Source organism: Paramisgurnus dabryanus, chromosome 19, assembly GCF_030506205.2.
Source record: "Paramisgurnus dabryanus chromosome 19, PD_genome_1.1, whole genome shotgun sequence".
Classification (NCBI taxonomy): domain Eukaryota; kingdom Metazoa; phylum Chordata; class Actinopteri; order Cypriniformes; family Cobitidae; genus Paramisgurnus; species Paramisgurnus dabryanus.
In genome coordinates this window covers 20,094,723-20,116,270 of record NC_133355.1, presented here as the reverse complement: position 1 = coordinate 20,116,270, position 21,548 = coordinate 20,094,723, and the positions used below count along the sequence as shown (strand labels likewise).

Genomic DNA, 21,548 nt, shown 5'->3' with positions numbered 1-21,548 from the left:
CAGGTAATAATTGTTTTTTTTTCTGTTTATTTTTCATAAAACTTTCTTGAGCTATCAGGCCAAAGCTAAATGTGTGAATTAAAGCTTTCCAGACAATTCAGGAAATGAATTCATACAGTGTGAGAGGTGGTCTGGGGATAAGGCCAGAATAAGCTCTCTTTGGCATTTAATCCCAGACTGCAAACTGTGCAGGTTGGTCTGTTTCAAAAGTTAAGTGGCCTGTCATCTCATCTCTGTGATAGGGTGGATAGAATATCAGCAAAACACTTTACAATGTTTATTCTCATGAACTGTTACAAAAGTGAATAAACTGACATATTTCACTCTTTCATTCATGTGAGAAAGGATGGATACCTCTCCCAAAGTTTTTGGTGTTTGTTTGTCATTGGGAAACAATGTTAATCTGTTTTGTTGATTCAAACAGTGTTACATTATATACAGTATAGTTGCTGACGGTGAAAACATGTTTATCCATGTTGGAACTTTCAACTTCCAACTTCCAGGCGGTACCATCAAATCAATGTTTTGTCAGCTGCTTATAAAACTCCTCATGCATCTTTTGCCTGACATTTATATGTCCTTAATTTAAACATCGCCAACATTTTCTAAGCCATTGAGATGAACCCTTGTAAAACTGGTGGGTGATGAATTTGTGGCTTGCGCCGTCTTGACATCAAAAGTGGCGTGCATTACTTAGCCAAACGATTACCACAGTAGGAGAATAGTTATAAAACATGTCTAGTGTTCAAGATAAAAAACAACTCAAGGCCCAAACAGCTGAAGAGAGAGGAAAAATAATGTGCACACCGACTGCATTTTGAATACGCTGACACATGAACTTCACCAGAGGGAATTCAATTATTCCTTGGTATCCAACAATCTTTCAAGTCCTTTCTGAAATTTTAAATCGTGCTTGCCATCTTCCTTGTGGAAAATGCTTTGTTTTGAGCAAACACGAAAGAATGCTCTCCGTGTCAACTTGAGAGGACAATAAGGTTAAAAGCAGTAACTGGTGGGATTGTAAAAGCACCAAAGCAAGCAATAGTAGAACCAAAGAAACAGCATAAACGAAACAATATGGAGATGAAATGATAAATGTAGACTCATCAAAATCTCCCTGAAATGTTTTCCAAATAAACAAAACGTTTCTTGCCATTGGAAAAGGTTGGAGATTTAGAATGCAATGTGCAAGATAAGGATTGGAAGTCTGATCAGAACAGTACAGCACAGTATAGTTTACCATGGTAAAAAGTACAATATCCATATATTGTAGATGCTCGACCACCTAAAGTTAGTGTAGAGACATAGTTGAGAGATATAACTTTAAAAAGTATAAAATGTTGTTATAACTGCATGATTTTTGTGTTAAATGTGTTGCATTAGTCACATTAGTGCCTGATGTTGTTCATACAGTACTACAGAGCGCATGTAAACACAGAGCACACTATTGTTTGCATACTGTTTATATTGCAGTATCTATAGGTGCTGCCCAAGGTGTGGGAGGACTAATGAAGCCCGAAAAAACATTTCCAGATTCACAGTACATGGTATAAATGGTCATAAAAACAGTAAAAGCTGCCAACACTTCATTATCACCATAGTCAAAATGAGACGTTTCAGAATTGCACGCCTAAAAGTTCAGCCAGCGCTGTGAAACGACCTCGAGTTTTAACCATGATGTTGTGTTCCACTCAAGTTAGCATTTTTATAACATCCCACTCTTTGCATGAAACACCAAAGTGTTTGAATAAACATGCTAAATAGGCAATTTCTAATGCTGATTGTCAAAACCTAGTGCGCTACCTACTGAGACAGGATTTAAGGCATTATAGGAGTGCTTGAATTGAATGTATCTTAATGCAGAACACAATCCCATAATGCATTGCTGAGATCAAAGTTTTTCAAAAGATTGACAAGGTAAATGTTTCATGCTGCACTGTCAGAAAAAAATGGTAAAAAATGGCCCCTGGGACAGTACCTTTTCAAAAAGCATCTCTGCACATACAAATTCATTTTTACAGGGTTCCCACATCTTAGTTAACTTCAAATTTAGGGACTTTTCAAGGACTTTCTGGGTCCAATAACCTCAAATGCAAGGACTAAATGTGGGGCACACTTCAAGTGAGAGCAAGGTTACATTGTGTTACCTTTTAAGATACATTGTTACAGTTCCCTTCCGAGGGAACTCGCGCTGCGTCACTGCGGTGACACTTTGGGGACGCCTCCAAGGTTAAGTGCGTCTGAATGTGTATATCAAATTCAACCAATGGTGAGGCTTAACGACAAATACAGGGTGACGTGGGAGCCAGGAAGTATATCGATATCTGAAATATTTCCAAAGACGGCGTTACAGGGACGCAGGAAGTATAGCAAGGGAGACGCAGCATCTCGTTCCCTTCTCAGGGAACAACAGTTACATACATAACCCGAGACATTTTCATGTGTGAAACACAACTATGCAAAAATGCATTTTGGTATGAATCAACATTCGCATACAGAAGATATAAGCATTTAAAGCGAACAGTTTAGCACGTGTGCTTAAAAGTCTAGAATTTTTATGATATTATCCTACACTACACAGGGAATAATATGGATTTTTTTCCAGAAAACTTCTTGTATAAAATAGATTCAAGCACTTTCAATGACCTGTATCTGTGTATGTATATTTTCAAAAACTTCCCAGGGCCTTGAATTTTTCCCCACGATTCACAAACCTTCAAGGATTTCAAGGACCCATGGGAACCCTGTTTTTAGTACATCAGAGGTACATAATGGTACCTTAAATGTATTAAAAACAGCTTTATCTAAAAGGTACATAGTAGGACTTTTTTAGGGTACTGCCCCAGTGTCAGCTTGGGACCATTTATGACCATTTTTTTCTGACAGTGTGACAATATTACTAAACACTGTTGAATGAATCCATATGCATTATAATAAATTCAGGGACATGAAATGCATACACGTAATGTAAATGTGTGAGAGAGCCACTCTTACAGTACAAATGCTTTGTTCATGTCATCTCAGTAAGGTGGCGAAAGGACCCTGCAGGACTTCACAGTATGGGAACCTTTTTCTAATTAGAAATATGACTGGGCCAAGAGTCATGAGATCAAATTGAACTCAGACATAACATTTAGATTTAGCACAGAGAGTTTCTGCAGGATATGAGCCAACATTTTTTGTATTTTTGGACTGTCTCTGGCGCTCTGTAGTAAGGGTCAGTGTGTTTGTGCTCCTTACTGTCATCACTCACACAAATGTCTCCCTACAATAATCGGACAATGGCACAGACATATGGTTCATATGGTTTAGGAAAAGATATATAATACATATAATACAAAATATTACAGAGACTTCAAATAAAGCTCCTAATCTATAATGCAATATTAAGCAAAACAGTTTTGTTCAGGCTCCCTGCCTTCAATTCAAACACAGAAAACGTTCAATTTGTACATTACTGTTTGTGAAATCAAAGGCTAATCGATGTTTCTTGGTGGCCGACGCATTATTCTCTCATAATGTGTAGCCATTTCTGCACACAATAAAACATAAAGAGATCTTTCAGATGAAGCAGTGCTTCATATAGTAACATCCTCCTGTGAGGGGTCTTTAATGGCATACACGGCGAAAGAATTTGTGCTGCTTACACAAAGGGTCCATCGACTCATTTTACGAATCATTAAACTTAATGGAGCAAAAGTGTATTTAAATAAATATCTCTATAGGCTGTGTTTTCAGCATAGAGAGAACGAAACAAAGATCAAACCGCCATGAATCCAAACATCTCATTTCTATACACAACAAAAATCTGCTCTTCCAAAGAAAGCATTTCAGTGTGCCCATATTTGTGTAAAAAATTTGCCCATTTTAAAAACAGTCACAAAGAATTGTCCTTTCTCAGTTGGCTTGGCACACATGGCACGATGTGTACCCACAAGTTACCCTTAAACTTTTCGACTGTTTCCATAGTGACTCATTCATGGGTCTGCTTGAGCATTCCTTTTCCTTATGACAAAAACCACTTTGGTCTATACAACCCATCCTCTGTTCCAGAACTCTCTTTCGGATTCACTCGGGACACACAAAATCACAAGCAAATTAGTGTTGAGAGGGGAAAACAAGAAACTGAACGCCACTTCCTGCAATTTGGAGATTTGGCCAGTTTGACTGGAAGTTTCGTAATTGTTTTATACATGTATAAAAATGAAGAAATGGTCCCTTCAGCAAATTGTTTGTTTGGAAAATTAATATATGTATGAAAAAGCTGTTTTGTGATTCTTTAAACAAGCTTACAGAAATACGGCTAGGCCTCCAGCCATTGAGTGTATTACAGTGAAAGACTAGGCTCTTAGGAGCTATATAACCTCATTAACTTTCGCAATGGGTTAAAAGGGTGGGCCGGGACCAGGTTTATTACACAATAAAGAATTTAAAACATAGCTGCCTGCTCAAGTGGAACAACCAGCTTTGACATGGGGGAGTATTCATGTCAAGCAGTCTGGTAATGACATCACCAGAAAGCCACGTTTCGGGTGATGGAGTGCTGTGTCACATTTTGTTTGGTTTTTCAACAGAAGTCGTATTCTTCAAAACAGAGACTTTGAGAAAAACACAATTATGTACTCAAAAATGTCATTCTCTGGAAAGCTCCATAAGCGGTAATTAGTTTAGAACACAGTTTGGTTTTCATAGCACTGCACAGTTTGCAGTGTCAATATACAAAAAAGTTGTATGCGTTTCACAAATTAATGCAGCTTTGTACAGATCTGTGTGAGCTAATAGTACGCTGTCGGAGTGCTAAAAAGAGTTGAAGGACTGTACACTAAGCTGACATATTTCGTATGGAAACATAATCGACAATGGACCATTGAATTACATTGAATGGACCTTGGGTGTGCATAAACCATTTCAACCAGAGAATTCTGGCACTTTACTATGGTTACCAAATGCATGTGTGGTCATCTTCATCATACATTTTTAAGGTTTTCATTTCTAGATATTTCTCACAAGGTTTTACAAAAAATTTCAGTTGATTTAGAAAAGTTTAGCTACTCTCAGAAGTAAAAGTGGTACAAAAGTTGTCACTGGGGTGGTACCTTTTCATAAAGTACACTTTTGTACCTAAAAGGTGCATATTGGTGCCAAAATTGTATATATTAGGACCATTTTAAAGGGTACCATCTCAGTGACAACTTTTGTATCTTTTCTGAGTGTGTATGAATGTAGTATATATAAGTGTATATTCACTCAAAAAATTTTACTTTCACTTTTGTCAATTTTACTTTTATAAATATGTATAAAATATTGTATATTTTCAAAAACCTAGCAGGGCCTTGAATTTTTTTCACCCAGATTCACAAACTTTCAAGGATTTCAAGAACCCGTGGGAACCATGGTTGTGATTTCTTAAAAAAATTTAATCAAGTTCATTGAACAAAAAATGTGTCTTGTCATATTTAAAAATTATTTGTTCAGCCAACATAACATTGTTGCATAAAACTAAGTAACAGATTAATAAAACCAATACAGACTTGCATATCATTGGCTGAGGATTTTGCAGTGCAATTGTTCTGGCACCCTCTTGCAAAAGTGTAGCACCATTAGATAGGTGCGTGAGTAAGAAGTTGCCAAGTATGAGTCAATAAACCTGTTCTGCTATATTTTAGAACAAAACAAACAAATAAACAAAAGGTTTGTCATAAATGACATATATTTGCAATTACAGAAAGGTAAATTTGGAACATGCACACTGTAAATATTGATGTGATCAGCAAGTTATAACTAAACATACAGTATTGTGCAAAAGTCTTTAGTTCACCACCAGCGTTGCTGTTTTAGGAAAGTTTAAGTAATCATCCGTTTTTTTATTTTTCGCTCTCTGTATTATACCAACAGAAATATGTGAATAATGTACACAACATTTTAAATAATAATAATTTTCAGTACAAAATGGCTTCTTCAGGCAAATGCCAGTATTTAACGTGACCTCTTTTGGTACTAAGGAAATCTTGACCTCTTTTGAGGAGACTGAAGTCTTGCAGTCATTAGAAATCAAGAGAACCTGCAGGTTCCTGCTATTAATAGGTATGATGACAAAATTTTCAAAACCCCCAAAGCTTAAAATTGATCACATGACTAGACAGAGCAGACATTCACATTTACAAAGATACATGGATTGTGATCCGTTGAGGATTGAGAAAGTTACGATACTTTTAATATTAGAAATCAGAGGGAAAAGTTATATATGGATGTCAATTGACATTGTTATTATTAATTCCATCAGATATTTGCATGAATCTTAACAGAAGGTCGAATTTTGTAAGTTCTTTCAAATGAATCATGAAAATTTACTGTTTTAGTTGAAATGGGCCATTTAGTTGGAAAGAGTTTGTCATATTCAGACTCAGACCCATGGTTTTTAGAACGACGCCTGCAGTTCTGACAGAACGTTCGCTAATCTACCACCACAAACGTGACTACCAAATTTCCAAAATTTTATTTAAATACCTTCTCCTTCATAAGTTTCTATATCATTTCGTCAGTACCAAGATAAAAGATATACATTTTGTCACCTCTACCTTACAGTTGTCCCCCGAGTCTAGCAGAAGCACACCGACTGGTTGAAAGTTACACAAATTTTCAAACAGTTGCTATAAAATAAAAACACCTCAGGACTGAAAGCTCAAAATATCAAACCCTTCTGGTGGTTCTTCTTCACGTATTTATTTTAGTATTTACTAAAAAAATACTACAACCATGTGGCGAGAAGTGGATATTGCATAACAGGCATTATAAAGTAACATGCTGGTTTTTCACCCAGAAATTCGATGCGCGTGCCTGCGATGTCAGCATTGCTACTATCAAGTATAAGGGGAGGTCACACTAGATAATACTTTAGTTTATAATTTTGTAGACTATTTTAAAAATGTTACAGTCCCATTCTGTCTTCCCTTTGTTTTTCCCCAGTCATCTCCCTTTGAATTCAGTTCTTCTTTTGATTTTATAGCAGGCTGCGAACCAACTTCAAAGGGCCATACCGCTACCTACTGTAGTTTCCCATAATCCTTCATTCTCCATCACCTGATCATCTTTGCTCATCATCAGCACCTGCCAAAGATTATCATCATCCAATACTCTCTATTTATAATACTGACTCTTTGTATTTATTGGGGTCTGTTCTCATTAATGTTATGTGTTGTTGCTGCTGCTCCTCGTCTTTCTGTTTATTGTTTAATTCGAATTAAAGTTTATTATTATTATTTATACTCCTCATTGTTTCATCTCAGTCACATACCGTGACAAATAAAGCTTACTAAGTTCCTGGTTGCAATTCAATAAAGCAGTGGTCTTCACTATTTTTTCATGAGAGCCACACTGATCAGTCAATAGGAGAGCCGCTTTTACTCCAAAGTATCAAAAGTTACATCCAGTCATAAATAGCATGTCTGCTTATCAATCTGTTGCAATGCAATAGATAAGAGGGTGAATCATTCTTTGAGACAACTGAGACGAGATGATTTCCATTAATGACAAAAAACAGGTTGTTAATGCTAGCATTCTTATAATATGTGTATGCAGTGCCCCTCCGATCCACTAGGGGGCCTTTCTCTTAATTTTATGCGGTGCTGCACAGAACAATTGGCGAGTGAAATGACTGTGCTGCAAGAGCAATAACAAAGCATAACAAACAGTCTGATCTCACGGTACTTTAATGTCATATGACAATCGCTCTGTGCAAGCGCTGCATGCGATTGAACACGTTTATCGACGTGCATCTTGATATAATGGCTATGGTTTTCTAACAAAGTTAGCGTCTGAAGCAGAAAAGACAGAAAAAGCGCATGTCTGCATGATCATATCACCGTATTATTTACTGCCATGCAAGCCACAAATGAAAGCTTGCCGAGTTGCACAATGAGTAACACTGCAATAAAGACTAAATAAAGGCCTGGGTTCATAGCCAAGGCATAGCTAAAGCCAGGACTAAGCTTAGTTAAATCAAGTTGTTAAAGCATCTATTAAAACATGCTTTAAAGGGACAGTAAGTAGGGTTTTAAGTGTTTTATTAATCAATATCAATGTCTTTATTAATATGTCGTTGTTGGTGTCAAATGACCTCTGCCAGTGATCTGACTTTTCTTTGTAAGCTTAGAATTTCTTCTCTTTACTTACATTGAATGGGTAAGTCCAAGGAGGCTTCCATGTCGTTCCGCCGTATTGATTAACTATAATAGCAGAGAGGGACAAAAAGCACTAGCCTACCAATGTGTTTCCACAACGCGTTTTCATTCAGAACACTTGAAGCAGCTGCAACGGACAAGGAGATTAGTGATTACATGACGGCTACCGTAGTTGCAACACGCATTTGGAAAGGCGAGGTGCTAGAGAGCACTGTTCGTTTGAATGCAAAATACAATTTCACCACTAGATGGGGTAAATCCTACTTATTGTCCCTTTAAAAAGGTTAATGCTATACACTGTAAAAAAATTCCGTAGAAATTACAATGTTATTGCAGCTGGGTTGCCGGTAATTTACCGTAGATTTACATTTATGTTATTTACTGGCAAGAGTTTGTTCAAAGTTAAATAAATGTTAAATATTAACAAGTCTTTATCTTTATAGAATAAAACTATACAATAACAGCCTCATGCAAAGCATTCTGGGAACCAGAATTCATCATAAACCTTTTTCTATTTTTTGCTTCAGATTTTGTTTCCCAGAATGTTTTGCTTGATGCTGTTTTTTTTAGTTTTACTCTGTAAAGACAAAGACTTGTAAATGTTTAATGTTCATTTAACTTTGAACAAAATGTTGCCAGTAAAACAAATAAATTTAAATCTACGGTAAATTACCGGCAACCCAGCTGCAATTTCTACGGAATTTTTTTACAGTGTATCTTCTCAAGACAAATCAATGACACTGGCTTATTTTAAAATCTGTCAGTGCAAGTTTTTTTTCAGTTACGACAGCTAAAACGCGCCTTAGTCTAGGACTAGCCTTAAGCCTTTTCTGTGAAACCAGGGGTAACTGTATTTTTTGTATTTGGTATGCGTCCAGCTTTTGCTTTGTTGACAGCATGGACTCCAGATGGCATGGATCTCCATCAGCAGACTCAGTAAAGCATTTCTTTATGGCCCTTACTTTGTACACAGGGGCATTGTCACGCTGAAACAGTAAAAGGCCCTCCTCTAATGTAAATGTTTTTCTAAGCAGATTGCATGTACGCTTAATTTTAAGCACCTGTAAGTAATGCTTGTTGCTGAAATTGCCAAACACGTGATCGGGGGTGTCTGCATACATTTAACCACATATTATGTGTAAATGTACAGAAACACACATTACTGTAAAGGAATAAGAACGTATAACTAAAAGTGAAGTAGTTGGATTATTCCCATCATGTTCTCTATTGGACCGGAGATTAAATGGAAAAAGATGGCCTTTCAAGAACTATTTGAACACATTGGCAACAGGTCCAGAGGTTTCTGAGTGAGATACAGAAGTTATGCTCCATTTGTCCCAGATGTGTTTAATTCAGATCAGCATTCTGGTAATCATGGGAAACTGGAGGTAGCACATTTTACATGTTATTAAAGTGATGACTTATTGGTAATTTAAAAAAAAAAAAGGTTGATAAATCACATAATACAAGGTAGTTAAGATCGTGACTTTCTTGATTTTACAAACAAACTGTTTAAGGAACAATGAGAAAACATCAGTTTGACATGTGGCATTCCTCAAGGACCTAATTTAAATCTTTTCTCGACGTCTCCGAGGTACATCAGCCATGAGAGCTTGTTGTATTTCCTTAGCAGATCCTTTCATTTACTGTTTCTGATTTAATGTTGATCCTTACTGGAAACCGTGCACGTGCTGCCGATGCCGCAAGCCAGAGAACATCGTCCGTTCGTGTGCCATTCCCTCATTGGTCCAGAACAGCTGTGGGAGACTTGGACACCAAGTGATGGCTCTCCAATGGCAGGTCAAATTCTCTGTGCTCTGGGACATGTTTGTTGTTCCCACAAGATGTTTTTGAAATGCATTAGATCCCGGCCCACTCCATTTCATTTCGGTGACCTCAATCTCTCCCTCTGCCAATCCTTTCACCCTGGCAAGGCTTGAAAGTGGGGAAACCAGGGAGAAAGAGAAAAGCGAAAGACGGAAGAGTGGATGAGTGGGATTCAATAACGGTGAGCCAGCAGCATGCCATGGACAGAATTTTATTGTTTCGGCGTGCCATTCATCATTTGCTTTTGATACAGACCACATGGTTGTGCTTAGGGGGTTCAAATGAGATGCAATGTCTCACTTGTAGCACACCTTTACTGCTTGTATGCAAGATACCATCCTTATAATAATTGGGAAACACTTTACAATAAGGTTGGATTAGGAAATGGATTAACTAACATGAACAATGGACAATTCAGCATTTATTAATTCTTGTGCATGTTAGTTAACGTCAGCAGTTATTCATGTTTGTCCATGCTGCATTAACTAATGTTACAATGTTTGATTTTAATAATGTGTAAATGCCAAAATTAACACTAAGATTAAAAATTTTGTAGAAGTATAGTTCATTATGTTAGCTAATTAACTAATTGTTAACAAATATAACCTTATTGTAAAGTGTTAGCAATAAATGTACATTTCACCCGAAAACGGGATTCGGATGACAATGAGGTGAGTAATTGATGACAAAAGCTTAATTTTAGGGCATGGGTCTTCAACAGAGGGTCCGGGGCCTATTGGGGGTCCGTGGTGGTATTACTGGGGGTCCTCTAAATATAATTTGAAATCAAAATAATTTTTTTGGAAAAATGAATTAATATGCTAATAACAGAAATATATTATAAAATTTTACTAAAATGTATCAATTTAAAATGTAATTGTTATGTGTCTATTTATACAAAAAATATATACAATTGTATGTATTTGTAACATAACCATCATAACAAGATTTTAAATCCAGTTTTAATTTGATACATGTACTGGGGGTCCCTGGTTCTCCTCTCTATCTATTAAGGGGTCCTTGGCCTGAAAAAGGTTAAAAACCTCTGCCTTAGGGTGAATATAAATATGGGCCAGAGGCAAACCCTAAACAAATTTCTCTCATTTGTTGTCGTTGACCTTTTTTATAGACATGTAGGAAAAGAAGAAACAAAAATGGCTATAAAAAGCAATCCCTTATTGTACAGAAAAGCACAGAGCACATGAGTCTCCAAACTCTCCATCAGCAATTTTAGTATTGACTTGGCATGGTGATCACACGGATGTAAGTAGCTCATAGAAATAAGGATGAATGAATACGGAAAAAGACAAGGGGGAGGTCATATTATAGTCTGGAGTCCGTCCTTATGCTCATACTGTATTGGTTGATAATGTATGCTGAACCAGAAGGATACTAAAGGAGAAAACGTTAAATTGTATTGCATTGTTATGGAGAACAAACAGGGAATCAAGACATTCCTGAGTACATATGGTGGAGTGATACAGATTTTCACGCAGTACACAATCCCAGCTGTATGCACAGGTCTAAATGATTTACATTTAGTGTCCGTATAAAACCATTTCCTCCTCTCTTTCCAATATACACATCACGAAATCACATTGTATGCATAATGTACAGAAAACGTGCTTTTTTCCACTCTTATCTTGATTCAAGTGGGTGAAGAATTTATTCGCTAAATAATTTCCCAACCCCCGAGAAACAGAAACAGTTGATACGCCCCATAAGCAATCAAATACCGAATTAAAGAGAGACACTAAAAATCCATGAGAAAGAGAAGTGAAAACAGACCACAATGCTCAGAGCTACCTCTAGTGACTTGATGTCATAAAACAATTACAAAATTAATGTATTTTTCCAAAAGCAAGCTTTGAAAAAAGTTAATGTTTATAAAACTAGGTGCATAAGCTAATTCTCATAACCTGATGGGAGAAACTGCATTTCCAATTGTGATTGACGAGGTGTGGAATACTGGGAAAAGATTCCAGATCATGAATTGTCAACGTGACGTAAGGCTATTAACAGGTGTCAGGAATGGAGTTCGAGTCGTGCGGAGAAATTAATGTATTATAGCGAACGACCTTCTCGTTGCACGCTCGGTCTGCACGACCGTGAACTCCTCGGTTAGACCATTAAAACCTACGAGCTCCTAAAACAGTCCCGTCCTGCACACGCACGGGTGAACCCTCAGGTCCTGATTGCTTCCATGTTGCTTGAGTAAACATCTGAGACGAATTAGGCCCTTGTTATTGTTGTTTAACTTTAACCGCATGGTGCTGCTGCTCTGTAGAAATAACAGTTCCACCACAACGCAAAGGGCTAGTATGCGACAGCCCGCGGATGACGATTGGGGTCGGCGTGACACTTCATTACATACGTGTAGTGGGACCTGCACACACAGGTTCCATTATCTACATACTTAGACCCTTCCCAGGCTCCCCTTAACACCACCAAAACACGTGCGTCTCCCACCGCGGCATGCAAGACTGCGGCTCTGTTAGTGTTGAACATGGGGCCCTTTCTTTAAATGTTGGTTTTAGATTAGCAATCTAAAACATGTTTTCGACACAAGCGTAAAAGGCATGAAAACTCAGCGGTGATACGGTTTGCGCTAATGAGTGCTTTACTGCAACTGTACGACAATATTATTCTATGTCAAAGGCCCATTGAGTGGAAAAATGAGGGACAGGGTCACGCTTGTTTGTAGTTAATGATTTATTCAATCTTATTATGATTTGCGGCTAAATAAATTAGGTCTTGTGAAACATATGTCCATAAAAAGTACAAAAAAAAGATACAAATGTTGTGTTGCAAATCATGAAAGTAAAATCATGGACCAGGTGGTGAAAGGACCACAACATCCTTGGTAAAGGGGGAAAACCATGAAGTAAATGAGTGGATACCTACCAGCTCCAGGAGCAGAGAAAACCTTCATCATTGCAAACTCCAGACAGCTTTCCCATTGCCATATTTTATTGTATTTTAAAAATGGTGTTGGTTTAAATGCTATTGTTGTTCTGTTCTAAATCACAATGGTTTCTGGTTCCCACCCCAAGTCTATAAAGTTGAAGAGTCCAATGTCTCTTAGCTTAACCACCTCATTCATCCCCAGCTGGCAGGTTCTCCTCGATCCTTTTGATGAACTTCATGCGAATTTCTGTTACATTGTCACCTCTCAAAGTATCCTGCGCGAATCGCACATCCACCGCCATTTGCACCTGCAACAGTCGAAAGAATGAGGTTGAACGGCGACTGAGGGTCACACACTTTATCTTACAAACTCTCAAAACATACTTCTCACCATTTCAAGAGCTCCTCTTAGCACACCGCACAGAAGGCTGGAGTACACCAGGTTACTGTGGTTATCAGGAATTTCTACAAAGTCCACCAGAGGGTTGCTTTCAAGAATAAGAGAAAACTCATCTCCAGCAGGACTCCAGTTGGTTACGCTTGGGGTCACACCCAGGTACATCTTGAAGGCTACCTGTTAAGGCAAAAAGGCGTTTGTGAATTTGCTAACCCTTGATATCAAGGTCACATTAACCTCCTAAGACCTGGATGTCAACAATTTTTGCACCATAATACTTAATTCTGTGTAACTGGAACCTGTTGTACACAAAACATGGTCAAATACACGTCTTCATGTTCTAAGAAAAAAATATGTGGTTATTGTATTTATTGGTTGTTCCTAACTCCAAAATAGCTGGTAGAAATCTGAAAAATAAAAGACAAACCAAATCTCTGGTGTTCGGAGGTTAAGTGATTTTGCAAAGTTGAGAGATTCCTTTAAAGGGCACAGAGAATGAAAAACCATTTTTACCTTGTCTTTGTTGAATAATGGTAGTCTACCCACATTCACGAACATACAAAAAGTGCTAAATATGCTTAACATCTGAGTCTCATAGAAATTCCTCTTTTAGAAATGTCAGCCAGAAAACGGCCCAATCTGAAAAACTGATGCTTATGACATCACAGGCATCTCACTGCCCCTCCACTTTAAAATAATTGGCTACATTTTTTGAGTGGCAGCAAAGTCAGCCAATCAGTAATGAGATTGCAAGTTAAGCCAGTAGGGGGAGCCAAATAGGTGCAAAAGCGCTTGTTTAATATCCCCCACCCTAATAGAGCTATCTGAGAGAGGTTTTTAGGAAGCTTCTAAGGCATTAAAGACCCAAACAAAACATTTTTTTGTCTACATGTCACATCAAAGAACAAGGATAAATACCCCGTTCAATCATTCTATGTCACTTTTAAAGGACTGTCAACTTTTTGACAATGAAATGAAATCAGTGCACAGTTTCAAGACTTTCTAAGCTTGGATTCTGATCAGGAACTAGGTGCTGTCATCAGTCATCATTGATTCACCGTCACGTCCTTCCAAATCTGTTTGGCTTACTTTCTTATTTGGGACACAGGTGGAGGAACTCCATGCTGATCAAGAAATTGAGTCGGTGAACTGATCTCAAAACCAGAGAACTGAGTTTGATTCGTAAATGAACAATCACTTAAACTGGTTTTGTGAAAATAATTGGTTTAATCACAAATTGGAAATCGGCGCTATGAAGGTGCTAAGGAAAGCTATGATGGATGTAGGACTGGGCACACATCTTATCAGTAAAGCCGGTTTGGTGATTGGTAGTAAATCGCCATCACCTGCTTTTAGATGAAGCTGCATTTACTACACAGAGCTGTAGTTCTCTGACAAGCGATTAGGGATGGGTAACGAACATCGATACTTTTATGGTATCGAACGAAAAACTCAGATCCTATTAGTATCAAAAAATGATTTTTGTTTTGGTGCCAAATTTCGGTTTCAAATGCCAAGCGGAGAGCATGGTGAGCCTGTACTTGCATGTAAGGACCAAAACCAGGATTTGTTTTGATTAAGGTAAAAAATCAAAGGATTAAGGTATCAAAATTGGCACTGGATCGAAAGATTTTAAACAATACCCACCCCTACAAGCTATGCAATATCGCATTCATTAAGGCAGGTGATTCGTCCACAATTGTAAATGCGGCTCTGTATAGTTCGTGTATGCGCATAACAATCTCATCCGATATCATGCCCAGCCCTACACTGTAAAAAATGCATTTCTTACTAGTATTAGTGTTTTTGTCTTGTTTTCAGTAGAAATATCTAAAAGTTCTTAAATCAAGATTTATTTCTTGATAAGCAAAATGACCTAAGGAAATAAGTCTACAAAAAATATACAATTTAAGTGAAACTGTGATTAAAACAAGCAAAACTATCTGCCAATGGGGTGAGGAAATTTTTCTTGAATTAAGTGTTTAAGAAAAAAAGTTCTCTCACCCCATTGGCAGATATTTTTGCTTGTTTTAACCACAATTTCACTTAAATTGTATATTTTTTTGTCTAAAACTAAATTTATGTCAGAGCCAATGGTTTAGGGGGCAGCGCTCCGACATGTGGTGCTTTCGCACTTTCGGCTACCCCAGTTCGTTTCCCGGCTTATGGTCATTTGCCGATCCCATGCCTCTCTGTCCTCCCTGTACTTTACTTTCCTGTCCTCTTCTCATTCACTGGTAATAAAGGAAAGAAAATGTAAAAAAAAAGAGATTTATTTTCTTTGGTCATTTTGTTAATCAAGAAAATGCATCTTAATTTAAGATTTTTTAGATATTTGTACTGAAAACAAGACCAAAATACTAAGTATCAAAGTCATTTTTGGTGTGTAGGTGGATGTTAAGATTTTCAGATAACACCACCAGCAACTAGCAACTGTTGAAGAACGTGATCCTGTTTATTTCAATAAAAGCATGGAGACTTTCAGCATTGCGGGCGACCCAAAGTGGGCGTGTCCAGCTATGTGACAAAGTTGAGAACAGTTCAACTTTATGCAAATGACGAGTGACTTTCAGGTGACTACCAATGAAGCAGTGAAGTTTACGTCTTCCGTCTTTTGTCATTTAATGAAAAGACGGTTACTCATTTGTTTGTAGTTGTTACTAGGATAACCAGCATTAGGAACGCCTCCTAACGACCTCATTGAAAGAAACTAGTGACACACAGCAACAAAGTTGCTGCATGCACATTAACAAGTGACATGGATCACTTGAATGGTGCTGTTGAAACCTCTTTAAAACTTTAAAGCTCTAGTTTGAATCCTTTTACATTTATGCATTGGCAAACTCTTTAATCCAAAGTGACTTACATGGCATGACGTCTATACATTTTTTGGCAGCATTTGTGGATTACACCCATGATCTTTGTGTTGCTATTGCAGTGCTCCACCAATTGAACTAAAGGAGCCACTCATCATAATTGCATGGTAAAGATAAATCAACACAGCCTTTTTTGTTCCCTAAAAAGAAAGAGAGTCATTTGGGTTTGAAAAGATTTAAGAATAAGTAAATGCAATCAGTTTTGTGTGAACCATTCCTTTAACTTCAGACAATGTCACGCACATGCTGGAAAGTGAGGAATGACAGAATGAGAAAACTGAGTTATACACACACAGACAGAGAGAGAAAAAGAGAGCATGCATACGAGTACAGGTAACAGACAGAGAGAAAAAGGCCAATTCTGCCAATTCTGTCTGTGTGAACGCTACGCTCAGGATGAGATGCAGTGTTTCGTAAAAAGCACAGTCTGTTTCTCTACTAGACCAAAGAAAACAACCACAGATGAACACTTTGTGTCTGTGGGCCAATTGGCGTTGCGGTAGCATAGCGTGCACGTTTCTAAAGCTGTGGGGCTCTGAAAAATGGTGGAAAAATCTCAAAATCTTAAAGTAAGTGGGCTTCTGCAGGCTGAGGATTAACATTGCGCATTAACATGCTTGCCCACTTCCCAAATCTCTTTTTTTGGCCTGAGGGAGGTCTCTGCACACATTTCAATAAGTACTCATGTTACCTTTGCGATGACATCAGCTGTTTCTCGAAAATCGTGACATCTCCCAACGCTCGACCGAGCCAGGAAGTCTTCAATCAGGCGAACTCCGATATTGTATCCCCTTCGAAGGATAGAAAAACACAGAAAAAACGTCACTGATCAACTAAGTTCTCATCAAAGTGCGAGTATTTTATTCACCCCTATTTCATCCATCGGCAAACCCAATAGCACTATAATCGCTTTTACTTTCAAGGTCTTAGCTTAAAGCTTCCAAATTCAGCTTTCATGACTAAATTCCAAAAGAGAGAAACGAAGTGGACTTGTTTGGCCTGAGAGAATCAAATCTTGCTTTTTCTCGTATCGTTTTTGATTCAATCTTGAAAAGATTGTATTTCAGTAGTGTTGCCAAACCCAGTGTCAGTGAGACTACTGGATTAGTTCAAGGCATGGTTAAAATGATAAGACCACTCAGCCAAAGATTACATGCTGCACACTGATTTTCTAAACCACAAACAACCAGCATATCAGATTTCCAGCATCCACACACTGCTTTTCCTACCATATAAAAAAAAGACTGCTTGAAAGAATACTTATATTATAACACCTCAGTTATCGTCTTCATCTGAATCTACTATAAGAGGGCGAGAGGGCTTGAGAACCGTGGAACATAATCATGTTCGTGATAAACTAGGGGTGTAACCTACAGCTGCACTGTTCATTGAGGAAAGCAGGGTGGGGAGGGAGGCCATTTATTTAAAAAAATCCAGAATGGCACATTTTATGTTCTCAATACCACACAAACTGGATGACGCAGTGCAATCACCACACCTACTATACTAACAGCCCGAATATAGAAAAACTAAAGTTGGTGATTTATGGAAAACCTGGACAAAATTACCACTACACTTTTCAAGAGAAAAATATAGCCATTAAAAGTAGCATTTTATTAGCCTGTTTTACCTTGCTTTACAATCTGCATTTAAAACATAAATCTGAGTCTAGTAAATGTCGACTTGACAAGACACAAGAGTGGCCTACATTGTTGTATACTATACTCCCATCTGAAGGTAATTTAACAGTACTTTTCTAATTAATATGCTTCAAGTTTTATTACCTCATATTAATTGACTACAATGAAATGGCCATTTCGTACTTTGAAAAATGAATGTGTCACAGAATGTATCATAATAATTAATATAATACATTTAAAAATAATATGAGCAGGTGAGGGAGACTTACATTTTATCCAGTTGTTTGTTCACCTCCTCATCATTTTCATAGTCCTTACACAGTTGAGTGACAAGGGCTCCATATGTCAAAGTGAATAACTCTGAATTCTGTTTAATAGACAGACAAGCACGACATTTATCACATAGCACGTGCATATGATCTGATAACCTGATAAAGAATGACATTGAATTGTAAAAAAAAAATTAAGTAAAAAATGTGGGTCAATAGCAATAAAACAAAACCTTCTGTAATCCAGAAACATATTTTTGGAAGCTACGTTGCTGATAACATTTAAAAGGAACATCGTGTTACTAGGGGTGCACCGATAAATGACGATATACACTAAAAATATGTGGCTGTTAATTATTCTGAATCGCACAGCCAATAATATTCACAGCTGTTTCATGTACTACAGCTTTTGATCAGCAAGTCCTTATCGATCTGAAATCACTGATAATTTAAGTTGTTTATAGCATGCATTTGAAAAAGCAACACTCGTCAAACATACTCATTATACATATTCTTTATTAATATCTATGGTCATAGCTACGTGTATATGGTTCTTCATCTGCAGCGCATATATTGAGTTTCTGCATGATAGCGCCCTCTGGCTTTTGGATGTAGTGGCATTTCACCGTAATTCTTTGAGAAGCATAGCAAGCATCGTTGGGCGATATATTGGTGCACCCCTATGTGTTACCTATAGATTTCTTAATTCATAAGCTTTTTCGTAAATTAAATGTTATGCATAGAAATTCAGCTTTGAAATTGAGAAAATAACAGTACACAGATATGTTTACATGTTCATATTAGGTGCAAAATAAACAAGACATTAGGGATGCTCCAATTGATCGGCCGCTGATCGGCATCGGCCGACAACGGCATTAAGAGATGTGTGTATTTTCTATGAGAACGCACTCCGGTCCTAACAGCGTGACACGTCTTCACATCCCCATCAAACAGCGTATACAACACACATCTGTAGCGGACAACTGAATCCTCATGCCAAATTGTATTATTTGCATGCGTTTAAAAGTTTGGACAATTTAAACTTTAATTTCCTCACAGCTGCTCTTGTCTGCATACACCTGACGTGCGCGCACACAGCAACCTGTCATCAGTGCACATCTTAAAGCTACAGTAACCTAATTCATCTCTTAATAAAATCACTCTCTGCTCTTGACTGAAGTACTGTTGTACTTCATACAAATGCGTGTATATTTAATTCATACAGTGAAGACTGTGAAGTGTTTTATTTTCATTACTTTTAACATACATCTATTAATTAAAACAATAAAATACCGAATTACTGCAAGTAATATAACAAAGGCAACATCTGTCATATTACTTTATCTAGAAAAATATTAACAGTTACAGTCATCAAAGAGCTTGCATATCAGCTTGAAGAATTGGTATCAGCATTGGTATCGGCCGACCACAAAGACATCAAATCGGTATCGGCTGCAAAAATCCTGATCGGAGCATCCCTACAAGACATCTGTTATTCATAAACTGTGGTAGAAAGATTCACTGTTGCTTTAAAATTCCAATTTCTTTAGACAAGTAAACAGGAACAACTGGAATCCAGCATATTTATAAATTAGCATAAACTGTGAAGTCCAAAAGTCTGAGAGCACATAGGAAATCTGGGATTCAGCTAGTTTACAAAATCCAATTTAACATTACAAACAAACAGAGAGTTTTGGAATTTGAATATGTTAGGATGCAAATAAGGAAGATATGCTGAACTATGTCTAGATCAAAGGTGTAACATTATTTCATATGTCAGTGCTACTGTAGAAAAGGTCAGATGATGTTTTTAAACCACATTTTGAACATTCTCAAATCATCCTGGAATGACAATGATCAAGGTGTCAGTCCTTAAAAACCCATTTGTGTATGCATAATTTGGGAATCTGAAGAGAAGTGCAGAATATCATATTTGTTTTTTGTTTTTTATGTAAGTGAAAGACATTTTTGTCAATGTTTTGGCATACTAGTTTATAGATAAGGTTATTCGTAGGGCTAAAATACTATTACTAAATGCTATAAAACTTTTAATTTGATTTCATGGGACTGTAAAAGATTATTCATTATTTATTTGTATTATTTATTTATTTATTTGAATGATTATTATTTATTTTTGAATAAGGAACATGCTAAATATCAGAAGTTTAATTTGTGATATCAGACTAAGGATTTCCACTGTATAATATGATGTACCGCAAGGTACAGTATAATCAATCATGGGTCTGAATGACAGCATACAGTGTACTTCAGCGTCCTCTGGCGGCAAAACATTGAGTTACAATACAGTCCAATTGAACATAAATGGTATTTTCCACAAACGAAACAATTCACCACCTAAATCATCGTTTTGTTTTGCGTTTAATTTTACTCTCAGTACTGTATTAAGTTGATATAGTAATGGCTAATATGCAACTTCTAAATGCGACATAGCACTAACGTTACTATTACGACAGGCATTGCAAAATATTATAAACAATATTATGCTTTAAAAACCATTGAAGCTAAATACTGCAATTATGCATATGCTACCTAATCTACTAAGAAGGATGTTTATTTAACAAGTCTTTATAATTTCTCATCAACACCAGGTTAATTCAATATTTGATTTGCTGACATGCAATACTTTTTTGTCCACTTCATGGCCTAGATAAAAATACGAACACACAACTACGCCACACATATGCTACGCTACACTAGCTATACTATACTTAGTAATAAAAGCTTGCTCAGTTGGAAAAGAACAAGCAATCTACCCAATAAAAACAATAGCTTGTTAGCTAGCTAGCATTCAGTGGATATCTACTGAAATACGACACACTACTCACCATCTTCTTGCTGTCTGTGGTTCTGTTCGATTGCCTGGACATTTTGTCTTATATTACAACTGTCTACAGATAGATTACAGGTAATATTTTATTTATTTGCTTCGTGGAATGAAAGTCCCGTGATGCTGTTCCTGTCACAGTACTGGATTCACGTCCGGAATCACGTTAGCCATGTTCGACGTCATGTAACGCTGCGTAGACTTACCGACGAATGACATCATAGTACCGCGATAGCAATTCATTAGCACTAGCGAATTCCAGATTAGACTCGCTCTCGCGGAATTGGGGTGTCATAATTTCAGTCTGCGCAAAAACGAAGACATGTCCTTTTCCTCGCCGGAAGTTGTGTGCGGAGTGGAGTAGTGGACTTTGCAGTTCTTAATAGTTATTCAACACGTTTTAATCATTAAAATGCAGTGTAGTTATTTAAGAGAAAGTCTAACCAAGATTAAGGTATGCTTCTTATTTAATAAACCCCTGACAACATAAACAAGAGAATCTGTTCTACAGGCTGATTTAAATGCAAAACCGGGACATTTTATTTCCACTAGATGGCTGTGCAACGACGTTTAAACGGTAAGATGAAGGCTGTGTTTCCAATCTTTG

General features: G+C 37.2%; 1 protein-coding gene across 1 annotated transcript; it reads right to left on the bottom strand.

Moving 5' to 3' along the window:
- Window positions 1–10,202: 10,202 nt before the first annotated feature.
- trappc3 (trafficking protein particle complex subunit 3) lies at window positions 10,203–21,104 on the bottom strand. Its single transcript, XM_065292442.2, has 5 exons — window positions 20,943–21,104; window positions 18,097–18,194; window positions 16,879–16,978; window positions 13,306–13,488; window positions 10,203–13,222 (listed from the first exon to the last, which is right to left on the bottom strand). The coding sequence occupies exons 1-5, from the start codon at window positions 20,982–20,984 to the stop codon at window positions 13,103–13,105; spliced, it is 543 nt and encodes a 180-aa protein (XP_065148514.1). The 5' UTR covers window positions 20,985–21,104; the 3' UTR covers window positions 10,203–13,102.
- Between the last annotated feature and the right edge of the window lie 444 nt (window positions 21,105–21,548).

Coding starts and splice junctions, on each gene's coding strand:
- trappc3 (XM_065292442.2), bottom strand. CDS start 20,984: ATGTCCAGGCAATCGAACAGAACCACAGACAGCAAGAAGATG. Junction 18,195..20,942: donor CCACAGACAGCAAGAAGATG/GTGAGTAGTGTG, acceptor TCTATTAAACAG/AATTCAGAGTTATTCACTTT. Junction 16,979..18,096: donor AACAAACAACTGGATAAAAT/GTAAGTCTCCCT, acceptor TATCCTTCGAAG/GGGATACAATATCGGAGTTC.